The sequence below is a fragment of the Aedes albopictus genome, chromosome 3 (genome assembly GCF_035046485.1).
Source record: "Aedes albopictus strain Foshan chromosome 3, AalbF5, whole genome shotgun sequence".
In the NCBI taxonomy this organism is placed as follows: Eukaryota; Metazoa; Arthropoda; class Insecta; order Diptera; family Culicidae; genus Aedes; species Aedes albopictus.
This window is the reverse complement of record NC_085138.1, coordinates 325,656,601-325,673,288: the sequence shown is the minus strand read 5'-3', so window position 1 is coordinate 325,673,288 and position 16,688 is coordinate 325,656,601. Positions and strand designations below refer to the sequence as shown.

The window sequence follows — 16,688 nt, the reverse complement described above, 5'->3', positions numbered from 1 at the left end:
ACGAGTCTAGAGGGAGTGTCAAATTCAGGCTAACGTTACGTTTGTTATAGATGTTCCCTAAGGAGTTTTTATTGTCATCAATCAGATACACTGTGTCTGCGCTGTTGAAGGACAAGCAAAAAACGAAATTGCGCGGCTTCAATTGATTGCAATCAGTTATGGGCAAAGAAACAAGCATTGCATTGTTTTCGGCAAAGTGTATAGACTTTTCTATTTATTTCGAGTGGTACTTAGATATAATCATTTATCATCTAATCAGTCTTTTTCGTTACTGCACCATCAAAATAACGTGGCATAGCGAACTACATGTAAGCCTCGAATACAAGCGTTTGGCCAGTTCAACGACTTTCAATGTCTAGACGAACACGCAAGGTCACCTGGTCGGCAGGCAGTTCGGTAATACTTAAATTGTCACAAACTATATGCAAACATGATTCATACAGATAAGTAGGATTCACATTTTCGTGTGCTCCGGTGATCGGTGGTTGTAAATAAATTAACGGGAATTCGTGCCGAGTCATGTAATTATACATAATGCTATTCGTTGATTTACGCTGCACTCGTGTTCCTATTTTACATATATCCACAATTATTCGACTCAATCAGTCTTTTCTTTTAAAATTGCTGCCACTCTAAACACACAGATGCTGCTGATGCTACCGCCATGGTTTCAGTTTTACCGGAATCTGTCCGACAGTTGTTCATGATCACACACTCGGATCCTGGCGTTATTTCCAGTATAGTTCACTTTTATCGACTTGCTCTGGTTGCTCAAGTAGATCGACCCTTCGTTGCCGATGTAATTAATCTTGCCACTGTTTCGCATGACTTTCACATTGTTCAGGTTTCCAACCACGTTCAGCGTTCCTTCGTTCGATTTGATCAATATCCTGTTCTGATTGCCGATGATATGCAGGTTGTCCTTATTGGTATCGATCCGGATGCGCTTCTTGTTTCCGAACACATCCTGAGGTTCCCGAATTGGTACGACCATTTTTGGTTAAATTCTTCTAACAGCGATTTTGCTTCACGGTGCGGCTTGATACGCGCTTCGATTGCGAATGACTATCCAGCCAAGAGCGACGGTCAACATATATCGCGTGGCGGCATGACTGCGCGCGTGAAGCACTTTCTTTCGTTCGTCCAGGCGCGATTCCAGTATCAACCACCACCGGTGGTGTCGCGAGCGGTGATTTACCCGTCGAATGGATGGTTCGTGGGAGCTTTTCATACGCGAGAGAGGCTAGGCTTAGTATGGCGAATACACGATAATGATGATGATGCGTGAGCTAATCCAGATGTGGACTTGAACTTGAGCGCGACCAATTTGTTTTGTATTTTCTTTCACCTAGGCCGCGGTACGGTCAGGTGAGGAATGGCACACGTTAGTGACCGGTATTCACCGAAAGATGAGTGTTTGCACTGTTCGAATAATCACAAACTGCAATTAGTTGACGGAGTGCACTTCCGTTTGGCTTGTCGCAGGAATTACTTCATAACAAACTGAGGGTACTTTCTGGTTTGCGAAAACTGCAATTTTATGACTGAACAAGCAGTCCTCGTCAGAATACTTAAAGTAGTATGGAACGAGCTCACCTGCATAAAAGTTTACAAAATTAACTAAATTACACTGCGGGAAGATTGCAGCAGACTGTGACAACGTAGGCATTAGCGTGGGTCATAGTGGTAGTTTTTAGATCAAGTTTTTTTGGTTCCATTTCGGGTCCTGAATGACTGTGCAAAATTTGAGCATGATCGGTTATGCCTACACTTTGCACATTGCAATTGAAGTTTGTATGGGATATTATATGGGAACTTTTTTTGCATTTTCCTTACAAGAGATTAAAATTATTCTAAAAGTAGCCAACGATGTTAAAGTATGGCCTCGGATGTCCTGAAAAACTTTTATTATTATTATTATTTATTCATTTCATGGTACACTGAAGTTATTTTTACGACGGTAATGGTGCCGCGTAAAAAAAAACCGCGTTACTTCAAAAAACGTCGTAAAAAACCGCGTTATTTAAAAAAAACGTGAAAAAAGTCAAGTCACGTTAGATGTGATCCTGACTATTTTGCGCGAGTTTTTGAAAAAACTCGGTTTTTTTACGACAGGTTTTGAAATAACGCGTTTTTTTACGACGTTTTTCGAAATAACGCGTTTTTTACGCGGTACCGCGTTTAAACTGGTGAACTGTTTGAGCCTGTTTCAATTCTTCCGGTATCTGGTTATATGTGTACGGTCCCATATTTTGGAACCGTTTCCTTCCTATTTCTGTCCTAAAGCCAGTTCTCTGTAGCAGATGCGCATAGCGCGTATGATGTTGATGTAGCGCTGCACTGAAGTTCCAGTTATGGTGCAGATTTAGGTTATTGAGGATTTTAAACATAATCACACACGTAAGCATGGTGAAAATACCTTGTATTGGCAAAATGGTATGCTGGGGGGTGCTAAATGGCAGGTTTGTTGGATAAAAAGCTCCAATTTAAAAATCGCTTTCATACAACGATTCTGCTGGACATGGATTGTCTTTGAGATGTGTATTGTAGGTTGATCCCCAGGTGGTGATGCCATATTGGTACCGACTGTGGGTAAATGCGAAGTACACCTTCAGTAGCACATGTTGAGGTACGAATTTAGAAATTTTTTGTAACATTCCGCACAATTATGCATAATTGGCAACGATCTCTTCAATATGGTAGTCCCAGCGTAAGTTGTTGTCGATACGAATTCCTAGGTTTTTGTAGCTAGACACCTCCTCTATTGTGGCGGTATTTACTATCAACACAATATGAGGCACAGAGTGGTCCTCTATAGCACCAAAAACCATCAGTTTTGTTTTCCTAAGATTTAGAGAAAGCAGGTTGTTTTCTAGAAAAGCCGTTACCAGTTGTAGATCATTTGACATATCAGCATATAGTTCTGTTATGGAGTTAGCCTTGTAGGTGATAGCAGTATCATTCGCAAACAGTCTCAGATGGCCTTTTATTCGGAGCTTCGCAATATCGTTGATGTACACACTTAGAAATTCTGAAATTTGCACGAAACGGAATCGCCAAAGAATGCAAACGTTTTGAAGACTGAATCACAAATTGGACTCAATTTTACGCGCAACATGTAAGTGCTGGTTGGTTGCGTTAGATGTCAACAAATCCGTTTCATCAGAAACGTAGAATCAGTATCACGTTCAACAGCCACCTTCTAACTCGGTGAGATAGCCGAGAGGTAAAAGATGTGGCTCGCGATCAGCAGATCCGATGTTCGAATCCATGCAATATCGAATCCATGACAATATTTTACTTTTCAATGTTTTATCTGGCAAATCGGTTCTAGCGATTGCTAGACGCTAAGAAAAAATAAGTTTCATTTTGGGGTGTCTTGAAAGACGTAAATTTACATGTTTCAACCTCAAAATTTGTGTTTTTGAAGATGCTCGTATATGTCAGGTTCAGGACACTTAAAATTACATGATATTTTCTAGGTGTGTAGATCAAAAATAGCAGAGGTCCGAGATTGCTACCCTGCGGTACACCACATTTGGCACTGCGGAAGTCACTTCCAACACCAGAGTTCATAACCTTTTGTTGTCTACCAGACAGATAACTACGTAGAAGATCATTTGCTACACCACGAGTTGTTACAAAAATAAAAGAAATTAATTATTTCAAAGGATTAACATATCACGATACACATAACCTTATAAATGCACAAACAAGGAACATCACAAATTCACACAGCACAACATAGAACATAAATTTGCCCTGTTATCCAGATGGATAACTTCTTCCGATCACAAGATGACGAGGTTTCATTTATTGGTTTTGGTCCATCAGTCATCCTGGAATTGTATTTTAGTTGGCAGTATGCCTTTTAGTTCACAGTAGTTGGTACTGAGTTCATAGCTTGGTTTTGTCTAGGAAAACTAATCCTAATCGGGCACCTCGTTTCGGGGTTCGATACTTGAGATCAACAACATGAAGTCCGTAGCAGGGAAAGGTTTACATCTCTAGTACTTGACCGCTGCCAGAAATGGCCTGAAAGTTGGCAATCAAAGTAGGATTGCATCTCATGGGCCTCTTTTTTCAGAACCCTATAAATGTGCATTTAAATTATGGAAATATGCACAAGGTAAAATAAAACATACATCATAAAGGACGTCCCTTCTTCTTCTTCTTGCTTCTGGTTGCTGTTTGTGCTAACAAACAGCGGAAAATGGCGCAGCGAACTAGCGCTATATTGCCAGTTAATTTTTGGTTTATACTCAATTAGAGTTTACTTTCTGGTGAGCACGCCGCGAACACGACCGAGCGTGTCGATCGCTGCAGTCGTACTGAACGTCCCAAATAATAAACTTTGAACACATTCTGTCTTATAATTGTAACAAATATTTATATCCGTAACAGAGTCCCGTACGCGTCGAGTTTTTTCAGAAGAAGCAAATGGTCGATCGTATCGAAGGCTTTAGAGAGATCTAAAAACACCATTCCAGCTGTTAACTTTCGCTCCACAGAGTGTGCAATATCGTCAACCAGCTCCAACACGGCAACTTCTGTCGAAGATCCTTTGATTGATTGATTTGTCTTTATTTAAGAGACTTTCAGCTGTTGGCTGTCGAAGATCCTTGACTGAACCCAAACTGTCTAGGGTTGAGTAACGCAGTACTATCCAAAGCTGGATTTGGCACGTCGTTTAGCTTCTGCCAGTCGTTTGTTTGCATGGTTCAACAAATCTTTCATTCGTTGATCCTCACGATTCATCTTCGATACAGATTATTGGATATTCGACTTAACTTCCATATATCGAAATTAAAACAAGGGCATACATTTTTCTTCAATTTTACGTTCACCGTTATTTTCTTAGTGAAACAATCCTTGAGTCTAGTGAAATGACTTGTAATTGTAACTTTGTCAAAGATCGCAAAGCGATCCGAGCCTTGTGACAAATAACTACCGTATTACCCCGCTAATACGACACCGACTGTTGTCGAATAATCGGGGTAAACTTTTAATTCGACAAACTGGCCACCCTTCATCATCATGCTCATTTAAATTTGGCAACTCTATTTTTGTTTTTGTTTTGATTTCCGGATTTGTTATGAAACATAATTTCAACAGATATTGCGGTGGTGCGAATGAAAAGCTCGTTCTTTCTACGGTTGTTACCATCCTCAGTTCATTCCGGTTGGCCTCCAGGCGGTTTGGGTGTCGAATAGTCCCAACTCTGAACTTTCAGAATTAGCGGCTGCAAGAGGAGCTGCTGCGGGTGCGAGTATAAGCGCAACATCAAACTGTTTTGCATTTACAGTGTACATCGCTGTGACATTTGAACACTTTAATTCGACATATGTCGAATAAGCGGAGTACGAATTAAAAAGTGTCGTATTAAAACGTGTCGAACCAACGGGGTAAGACGGTATTTGAAACTCAGGTCTTGTCGTTTCAGTAGCCCAGAATTCCCAAATTCCCAGAGAAATTCTCGAAATTCAGAAGTTCGAAGCAATTCCCGGATTAACTCATTCCCGGAGGAACTCATGAAGCAATTTCCGAAGCAACTCCTGGATGCATTCTCGGAGGAACTTTAGAATATCCAGGAGCGATTTCCGAAGGGACTCTTGGACTTGGAGTAATTTCCGGAGGAACTCTTAGAGGAGAGAAACTCTTCAAACAAGTCCCGGAGGAACTCCTGAATGCATTACCGGAGGAACTTTTAAATGTTCTGAAGCGATATCCGAATGAGCTCCCAGAGGAATTCCCGGAGAAACTCCTTGAGCAATTCCCGGATAAACTTCTAAGGTAAATACCGGAGGAACTCCTGGAGCAATTCCCAGAGGAACTTCTTAAGCAACTCTTAGAGGAACTTCTAGAACAATTCCTGGTGGAACTGCTGGAGTAATTCTTGGATGAACTCCTGGAGGAGTTCAAGCATGAACTCCAGAAGTAATTTACGGAGGAACTGCTGAAGCAGTTTTCTGAAAAACTCCTGACGCAGTTTCCGGAGAAACTACTATAGACATTCCGGGAGGAACTCCTGGAGCAATTAGCGAAGGAACTTCTGAAGCAATCCCCGGAGGAACTCCTGGGGAAATTTCCGGATTGAACTCATGTAGCAACTCCTGGAGCAATGCCCAGGAGAACTCTTGGAGGCGTATTCTCAGAACTCCAACCCAGCTAACACAAAGTCTTCAATGATGTTGAATCGGATGCTACAGTGGAGGCCATATGCGTACATGCTTCCATTTAACCGCGTGTAAAGTGTGCGTATATCGCCTCCACTTTTGCATCCTATTCAACATCATATACGATCGTGTGTTGACTGAGAAATACCCTAAAGCAATTTCCTCCTGGAATTCCTGGAGCGATTAGCGAAGGATCTTCTGGAGGAGTTTCCTAAGCAACTCTTAGAGCAATTTTCGGATTCCCTGAGGAACTAATGGAGCAATCGTCGGAGAAACTCTTGGACAAATTCTTGGAGGAGCATACACTTTGAGCTGATAGTTTTCTCCGGAATCCAAACATTTTCTCCGTAACTGTGAGTTGTCTTCAGGAACTTCGATATCTTCGTGAATTCAATGTATTGCAGAGGACATATTCTTCCGTTTTCAAAATGTCATTGACAAGACATGTGCAATTTGGAATTTAAAACAAACACCGGTGGAGCTGAGCAGAATTTGGTCTATTTTTGGCGTTCCAAATTCTTAGAACTGTTATAAATTTGGAACAAAAGATGCCAAGATGTATTTTAAAACTTCCATACATTTTATAACGGGGGCCTAAGGGCATCTCCAGGAACGTTACAAATTTTGTAACCGTTTTAATAGTTATTTATGCAACGAGCTGCAAAAAGACGATTTTTTCAGTACGAGTCGTACTTATGCTATGATTTTTTTTTTCATTATACAACTCATTTGAGTTGCATAATGTTCATAATGCAACTCAAATGGGTTGGATTATGAACATTATGCAACTATTTTTCATTATGCAACTCATTTCAGTTGCATAATGAACCAGTTCGGAAAAATTGGCCATTATGGTGCCAAAATGAATTCTATAAAATGGATATTATAATACATAATTGCATAAAAATATAACTAGAACTGAAACGCTCCTGGAGGCATCTCCAGGAGCGTTATAAGATGTATGGGAGTTGCATCTGAAACTGTATCTCGGCCATCTTTAGCAGGTGTTTCAAATTTTAAATTCGAACAGTTTTGTTACCAAATTTGTAACTGGCATACGACACCGTTCTATTTTTGCACAAATTTGAAACAATATTTTGACGCGTTCTATTTATGTTGCTGCCATGGCAAATCATATGTATGCTCTCTTTGAACATCATTCTACCGAGTCCAACGGGGTTTATGATTTATTAAGTCATTGACAAAAAAAAATACCGATTTTTGGTAAAAGTATGCAAGATTTAGAACTGCAGCTGAAGATGCCCATGTTTGAGTTATATTTTTGACAGTTGTAAATTTTGTTTACCGTTTCAAAAATATAACTAGAACTGAATCATTAGGGGAGACTGGGGAGACTTGATCCCTTTTTCTTAATTCACCTGAAACTTTAAGAAAAAACACAAAACTAGATCCGATTTCCGTACAAAATGGCAGGTAAACATCTATTGCAAGTAAATACGCAACAGAAGACCTTTAAATTATTGTTAGTTTTCAAAACTGTGTTTTTATCGAGGCATGTCTTATGATGTATTTTTCAAAAATGGGTGACACTGATCCCCCTTTGAGCACATGGTTTATTTAAAGGGGAAATAATTCCAGAGTCTTCTTATTCATTTTCTTTTCGAGTTTTCTTGTATTTTCAATTAATATGGAGTGTTTGAAATTGTATGATTTCCTTAAATTTATAAAGTAATAATTATCTGACACATTTTATCATTGAATAGACTAGAATTCCAAGTAATTAGAGGCTTCCGAATAGAATTTTATTTTTCACACGTATAATGTGCTGTGAAATTTTGACACGATTTGGTTGAATTTTCACAAAGTTATTGAGATTTTTCGGAATCGCCCAAAAGATTTCTGAAGGACTGAAAACAAACCATCAGCCGTTAAAAAATAATGCAAAGTACAATCGAAATCACTTGTAGCCGTTTGTCTAGGAGTAGTTTTGGAAAAAATATGTTAGAAGAAAAATGTTTTTGATTCCGAGCAAATATGGGGGGAACAAGTCTCCCCAGGGATCAAGTCAATTTTTTCAACTTTTTTTATCCTTCTATGTTCTGCCCTTAAGCTGTAGTTTGATTATAAACACGGATAAATTGGTTAAAGTTTGACTGTAAGATAACGAGAGCAACACGTTTGCCGCAAAATGGGGCTGACAAAATCGGGTCCTTATAAGGTATACTGTATACTGTACTCACTTTTCCGACTTAGGCCCGACACAAATGCCCACTTTTAGGTAAAGTGTCGTAAATAAATGATAATAATAACTTTCCGGCTTACATTTTCACAAGGGTTTGTCCATAAACTACGAAGACTCTTAGGGGGGAAGAGGGGGGTTTCAGGCCAAAGTCTACGGTCCATACAAATTTCGAAAATTTTGTATGAACAAAAGTCTACGGAGGGGAAAGGGGCGGGGGGTGGGTCTGAGATGACCAAAATGGGTCTACGTAGTTTATGGATAGCCTCCAAGTTAAAAATCAAATATATTTCTTTTTATTTTCTATTGCAAACATATATTGCTACACTGTAATAAAAAATAGTCATATATACAACACATTCAGCCTGTGACAGGTCTTCGAATTTTTCGCATTTTTTTCCTGCCACACCCTGTAACTATTCTCTAATTTTGCACAGATGATATACTACCGGCGGAAGAATAACTACTCTATGTAATTTTTTGACTGTTTTGAGAGTTTGCAGTGGACAGTTCTTCTTTCGAAGTAAGAATGTTTCGAAAATATTTATGTTTAGTTTAGATAAGACAAGACCATATACAGGGGGTGGCCAAAATGTTTGGGATGGGCAACTTTTTTTTTTCCAAAAAGTGTCAATCCATGATAACTTTTTTCAACGTTCAAAAATTATCTATGTTTTAATAATTTGTGAAGCATTGGTATATTGTTTGTGTACGTTAAAAATTTCATCCAATTCGATTCACTGGTTTCCGAGATATGACAGCTCAAAAATGAGTTGTCTAAAAAATAGTGTTTTACCCGAACAATTCTAACTTTGCGAAAGATTAATCAATCGAACCCAAAATTTGTACCAATCATGCACATATAATAGGTTGACAAACAGTCAAAATTTGAGATTTTTTCATGCACTCTATGAAAAGTTATAGCATGTTGAACTTTTTTGTGAGAGAAAAAAAAATTGCCTATCCCAAACATTTTGGCCATCCCCTGTACTTTTCCTATAAGTCTAGTGTCAGTTTGACCCTCATATTAGCGTGAATAATCTCATCTAATCCGAGATAGCTTGCCGAACAAATCGATAGCAACAGAAACCCCCAATATTCATAATATTTGGGTTTAAAGTAGGAAAATCATTCCCGATTGACAGAAAATCACCGAGCATAGGTGGATTTTGATACTTTATCGAACAGCAAAAAAACACCGACTAGCGGTGCACCGGCAGCGCACAATCCCACTGACTCAATCACTTCCACTTGCGTTGCGAGAGAAGAGACATGGCATGGCTCCTTATCGGTGACAAGATCGCTTGAACAGATAACGATATTGTGACGAAGTTCATGACAACAACAACGACTTCGTCACATGGGAAATACATATTTATTGCTAGGATGTGGTTTTACTCACGGGCAAGTTGATTCGTTGTTGGCACTGATCCTATTTATTTGCATAGCACCTGGCGTGTATCGCGCGAGTTTGAATGATGATTAAATTGAAAATTATTACATTTATATAATTCGAGATACTGAACATTCAGCTGGGAATACAAGCATGAAATGTCTCTTTCATGTATGTGACGTCATGAATTTTGGAGAAAGTAGAGACCTAAGTAGATAGTTGGACCAATAGGGCACTTTTTCGCAATATCTCGCTCAGCTTAAGTACAATGAACCGTTTGATTGGTAAAGTTTTTATTCCCGGTCATTTTTCTTGTCCCGAGGAATTCCGGCATTCCGGATGCATTCTGAGTTCGAATAATTGTAGCATTTTTGTGGAAAGTATGCAATTTTACGAAACAAAAAGCTGAATTTTAAAATATTTATCTAGGTTCCAGACTACAACAAAACAAAACACATCATGATAAAACTGAAACACTACAAACACCAAATATTGAATAAAATCAACTTCGTTTCTCGAAACATCGTCACAAATTATGAGACGTTTTAAAAACTAAACGAAACGAAGGAAAAAATAGATAGGCTCAGTGTACCAGTTTTGGCTATAGTACCTCGAATTCGTCATAGTTGATTTTTAACCTTTAACGATGCAGATCAACAAGAAAAAATATGCAACCAAAAGATGGTTGCATTCATTCAAACTTCACAATTTTCCCAAATTATGATAGAAATAAATCATTTTCCTTAAAATTTCGGTTTCCTTGCACCCTATTTCGCCATAGTGTGCCAGTTATGGCTACTCCCATAAGGAATGCATGTAAATAGTGCGAAGTGCAACCGAAATAAGAAAATGTGTGCAAACTGGTAACAGGGTACCTATCATTGGCACACGTCGTAATAATTACTAAAAATCTATCATTTGACATATCGATGACATTCGTCGGTCTTCTTCTTATTTTTGTAGAAATAGTTTTCCTTAGGTAGTGCGATAACTGGTACAGGCACCCTAGACTTTTGTCTTCACTGAGTAATATTCGTTTAGACCGGACAGGATCGGACGACTATTTAGGCGCGCCCTAATTTTTTAATAAGAAAAGTTATATCTCAAATTGGCTTCTTTAGCGGTGTTGAGATAATTCCATATTCTGAATCTGCATGCAAAACTGAGCCGAAATCCAAATTTTCATGAATTTTGGTGCGCGGGAACCTATTTAAAAATTAATTTAAATTTTGTATGGGAGCGATTTGACGAATCACCCCTCGTCGCATTTTGTACTGAGCGGAGCTGTCAAGCAGTTGTCCAGCTGTCAAAAGGTGATTTCGAAAAATCTCTTCGAAATCGATTTTATGTACCAAAATCAACTTGTAAAAATCTGAAAAATATCATAGTGGTTTAGAAAAAGGTGCTCTTTCGTATAAAATCAAACAAACAATACATTTTTCATAATTAAAAAAACCCAATTAAGACTTTTTACGGCATCATCAGCATCGGAAGCCATATTGAATATGTGACTCGAAATTTCAAAGTAATAATTTTCTGCAACCAAAGCGAATATTCGTATGAAAAAGTATCATCCTATAAGCTCACTCGCAATGATTGCGATGATACTTTTTCAGCTGCGTTGCTGCAGAACTGGCAGTTTTTTATCACTTCAAAAACGCGAGGCAAACAATCATTGAAAAGCAAAAAGTCAATGATTCGTTTGAAAACTGGCTGATGCATCATGACACCTTAAGAATACCGTAATCCGGGGTCAAATTGATCACTTTAAAACAACTTTTGCGGATAGCATTAGTAACAATTCTAAAATTACCTAAAGAATTTCTGTAAAATCAGTACTCAATGGATCTCCATGAAACTACTTGACGTTAATTTTGTTCAACAAATTTAAACTCAAAGTTAAATGACTCTAAAAAAAAATGAAAATACTAATTTGGGGCGAAATTGATCACCATGCAATTGAACATCGGTTAGAAAGGAAAATGTTCTTTTCTGCTTAATTTTGCACTTCTAAACCCGAATCACGCGTTAAAACTCTTACAACGCCTAAAGGTAGGCAATTTCCTTTGAAATAAGTAATTTCTATCACAATAAATGACTATTTCATCAAAAAGTTACATTTTTCAAACTTGTTTATGTTCAGAATAGTTACATATCTTCACGATCAAGGTTCCACAAAAATGTTATAATTCAAAATTTCCTAGTCCTAGTGGCAATCGATTGTTTGGTGTCAATGATTTCAACTAAGTGAGAAACACATTGAAAGTTCCTAACAAATATGAGGCAGAACTAACGTTTTTCTAAAAATTGTATAGCTCACACTCATCTCTAGACATCTATGGACTAGATTAAGTAAGAAGTTTAAGATCATTTTAACGTTGAGAAGTTCTTAGCATGGAATTATAATATACTACCGGAATGATCAATTTCATCCCGTTGATCAATTTGACCCCGGTTTACGGTATCAACCATCATTTTCACAGAATCCGGTAGGGCTGTGCATTTATCGATATTATCGATAATATCGATATTATCGGATCAAATTTATCGATACGATATCCGATATTGCTCAAACCGATATAAAATGATACCGATAAAGGCTAATTATTCCCGATATTTACGATTAATTTGATTATTAGGTCAGACTTTGTAATATATTTTTTTTATGAATTTCACCATTTACGCACGAACATTAAATCCAAATGTTCATTTGAAGCACATTTATTATGCAAATGACACAAAACTTCGTCATTTTTTGTGTACTTCCTTGTAATGAAGTTATCGGATATCGATACGATATCGATAATGTCGAATCCGATATATCGCCGATACCGATATGAGATGAATTACGTTTTGCCGATACCGATAAACGGTCAGGATGCACAGCCCTAGAATCCGGCAAGTTTGTTTGCTTCGCGGTAGGCAGAACATTAAAAACAATGCCTGATCTTCATGGGTTCGATCCCAGCCCCGGCACTCTCGTCAGTTGCTCTTTCTCCCTGTGAGTAGCTGACACTGACCCTCTTCTGAGCACATCGGCTCAAATGGACCCGGATACTTGGACATCGGCGAACGGCAACCCATAATGAACCCCCAATCGGACTAGAAAAAGGAACAACCAACAGCCACACATCAACATCCTCGTGCTCATCATTCTACCATGATAGGGTAGAAAGTGAAAGCAGCGCAACGGCAACCAGTTTGATATAGTAGAATTAGAATAGAATACATTTAGGCGCTGTACAAAGTGTAAGTACAGCTTCCACCAATTCGAATCACTCACGCAGTGCCCTATAGTGGACAAAAGAGCTGTAAATTAGGTTAAGTGATTGAAGATTAAAAAATGCCTGATCTGGATACTACTAAAATGTAACTGACATTACGTGGTAGGTAACGAATTGGATCGCAATGCTTATACAATAAAACATATCTCTTGAAACGAAAAAAAATGACGCCAAACAATCGCTATATCTTATCAGCGGAATATGTCGAATCGGTTCCAAATTTAACCGTCCCAGAGAAATCCCCTGTTAAAATTAGTAATGGCCTCCAATGAACTGTTCGTCTACGCGTGGGAAACCCGTACCATTATCCGCTTTCTATTCGTCTATTTTGAATTAAAATTTTCCAATCAAACAATTATAAACAGATGGTAGGTGTGGCCGTTTTAGATGTCACTGTTACCACTCAAGGCTCCACATGCCGAATTCAAACGAACTGTTGCAATATCATTTCCTCTACAAGGTGAGATAGTTACTTATTTTATTAGCAGTTTTGCTATGTTACAAAGAGAAAAAAAACGAACCAAAGAGGAAGAAGGCGATAAGCAGTAAAGCGCAAACTCGAGGGGATTTTCACTTCAAAAGAACCAATTAGCAATGTTTGCGTATGTCTTTTGGGGACAACAGGCGGTATTTTTCGGAAAGTTTGCTAGCGCGTAAATAACACATGTTTGCTTTTCTAGTTGATAACTGATACTTGCAATATAATAGCAATGTGCAAACGAAGTTTTTTTTTTTTCTAAGTGCGGTTTTTATAAATATAATTATGATGAAATTATGAGGGGCACAATAGAGTAAGGTGGGGCAAAAGTTCGACCCTAGTTGAAATTTTTTTTTTTTCAAGAAATCGAAGCAGATATAAATAAATGAATGCCGTGTGGTTATTCTACCATCTATGAGCTAAAATTTTGCTGAACAAAGTTACGCCAAATGTCTTTTCAATTTTGAGTCACAACACTTTTTGTATGTGTGTGTCTAATTCGAACTCTTGCCCCACCACTGGGGCAAAAGTTCGAATCTAGTGTTTGTGGAATTTCGCTAACCGTAGCACACTATTTCGACGCTTTGGTGATTGGAATTCGCCCCCAAAACGACGATTCGACCGCTTGGGAGTGTTGTCGTCGTCGTGATGATGCTTCCCGAAAGCAATGTCAAATTCGTTCGGGGTTTCAAAACATTGGAAAGAAATTCATTATTTTTACAGTCAGATTGAGATTTACGAGTAAATGAGTGTGATCCGAAGGTATAACTGTTTATTCTGAGCATAACAGTATTTTTTACGGCAGTGAAAACTAATTAGAAGTACGATATTTCTGGGTCTGAAAATCGTTCAGGCGAAGTGGATAGAAAATCTAACCTAGAATATCCTACAATTCTAACCTCAACTCCTCACTTGCACAAGCCGGATCTCATTTTTCACGGAAATGGTGGAACAAAATGCAAAACTAATGTACGTGCGACCGAGGGAATTGAAAGTTCTACCATTCCCACTTAAAAAAAATGTCGGATGTGGGTTGTAAGTAGGAAAAATAAAATAATTCCCCCAACAGATTATGTTGATAGGTATGTAAAAAAAGGTAAACATCATCAGTTCGGTAGTTGCGCTACCGAAACAAAGATGGATAATAGTATGTTTTGTTTTGCCCTTGAAAGCCAATACCTAAAACCAATTAATATTTGATGTTGGAACTGGAATACACTTTAAAGTTCGATTTGGATTTTACCCAAATCAGGGTTAAATTTACTTCACCAAAAATTAGTAGTGTTCCACCAAATTCAGATTTTTTCAACTTTGATCAAATTTTCTCACTAATTCCATCATTTTTAAAGATAATATCAGGCTTGATAATCCTCCTCGAAATCAAAAGAGTTTTGCAACATGCTCTAGAGCGGTGTTTTGCTTTTGCCTCGCCGCGAGGGAGCGAACGAACCCCAAACAGAGAGGCAATAAAAACTGAGCGAGGAAGAGGGGAACAAAAAAAGAGTTGATGATTATTTCGGGTTTTTGAGTGCGATTTTCGCCTCGAGAGTCCTTCTTTGTATGGGAGTGGAACTCGCGAGAGCTTTTTGAGCGTGAGTGGACGTGAGAAACACAACAAGGAATTATGAGTGTTGGACGAACTCCTCGCTGCGCGGCAAGCTCGCGCTCGGTGCTGTTGAGGATTTGCGTTGTGATTTCTGAGTTTTATTTTCACTCCTCAGAAAAACGCCAAAATCGCTTCCTCATTTTCTCGCGAGTGAGTTTCTGTCAAGCCTAATATATGCATTTTGCTGAATTTTATGTTTTTACATAAAGTTGCCACATGACTCGAACTTTTGCCCCACAATTCGAACTTTTGCCCCACTATGTGTAAAATATTATTTCCAAATCTTTTTTGCAAAAAGTTATACATGCTAAAGCATCTTCAAAATAAACCTAGTTACAAAAGTTGTTACATGGGGGAGGGAGGGGATCTAAAATTGACAAATTTTGCGTTACGTAATATTGTTATAATATGAACCCTTAGTATAACTTTTCAGCAGTTTTGTGTTGCTCACCATAAGTAGTTTTGGTGGAAGGCTTTTAAGTTAGCCGATGCGGTAAATGCGCAGGTATTCAGTAAGTTAGACCATGCTGGAACCGACGACTTTAATTCCCGGTCAGTCCTGGATCTTTTCATAATGGGAATGTTCTTGATTTATTTGGACGTACATAATTAGAGTACCATTATGCTTGCTACAAGATAAAAGAATGTAAAATGATCATTTGATAAGTAAAATTCCCAGTTAGAAACTACAGAAGTGCTGAAAAAACTTAGAATACATTATGCAAACCATAGTATTTACTGCTATGATAACGTAATAAATACAGTCTGTTTCATCATCATTTTTTTCCTCCATAAAGAAATGATTCAGATTCCTACAAACAGGTATCTGATTTTTGTATAATGTTTATAACACCATCATTGGTATCCTTGTCGTGCAACACCTGGCGGTTATGTGTGCGATGACCTACTTCAGACCGAGGGGATTTTCTATACGATTCATTACATACGTACACAACACATGTCAAGCCATCAGGCGGAAGCTTAAAAAGCAATCACCTCACCATCATATAAACATTTGGAGGACCGTTGCACGCGTCAGCTTGTAAGCTGAGAACTTATTTTTTGTCAACGTGCTAATTAGATATATCGTCACATCATCAACTGTTTATCCTCAGCTTCATAGCACTCGTTACTTCATTCTAGAAGATGAAAACGAAGTGAAAGTAATTGTTTCCTTCTTCGTGACGTAACTTTTCACCTGGCATAGCATAGAACCTGCTTTCCTTTTTGATTTTCACTTGCACAGCTGTTCATCTCAGTGCTGTAGCACAGACAAACAGACGTATCACTTGGAACAAAATGCGATAAAAATCATCGTCACGAAAAAATAATCACCCAATGCTAATTACGCTGTGGTTCGCAAACTCACTGAATAGATGGCGGTAATGAGCAAACGTCAAACAGGAGCGAAAACGATGCGAGCGCCATAAGTGTGCGATTTGCGAACTACAGAATATTCGAATAATCTGTTAAAAAGGAAACGATGGGAAGTTAGTAGAGTGAGACGTCTGTTTGTCTGTGGCTGTAGTGTACGGCATAGTTCAAGCATAA

At 38.4% G+C, this 16,688-nt stretch overlaps 2 protein-coding genes across 8 annotated transcripts in view; one reads left to right on the top strand and one right to left on the bottom strand.

The window, feature by feature from the left end:
- Window positions 1-16,688, top strand: part of LOC109623365 (low-density lipoprotein receptor-related protein 1) — an 880,389-nt gene that overhangs the window by 207,706 nt on the left and 655,995 nt on the right. The window lies entirely within an intron of this gene.
- LOC115262585 (uncharacterized) lies at window positions 183-1,244 on the bottom strand. The gene has a single exon (XM_029864978.2). The coding sequence runs from the start codon at window positions 992-994 to the stop codon at window positions 677-679; it is 318 nt and encodes a 105-aa protein (XP_029720838.1). The 5' UTR covers window positions 995-1,244; the 3' UTR covers window positions 183-676.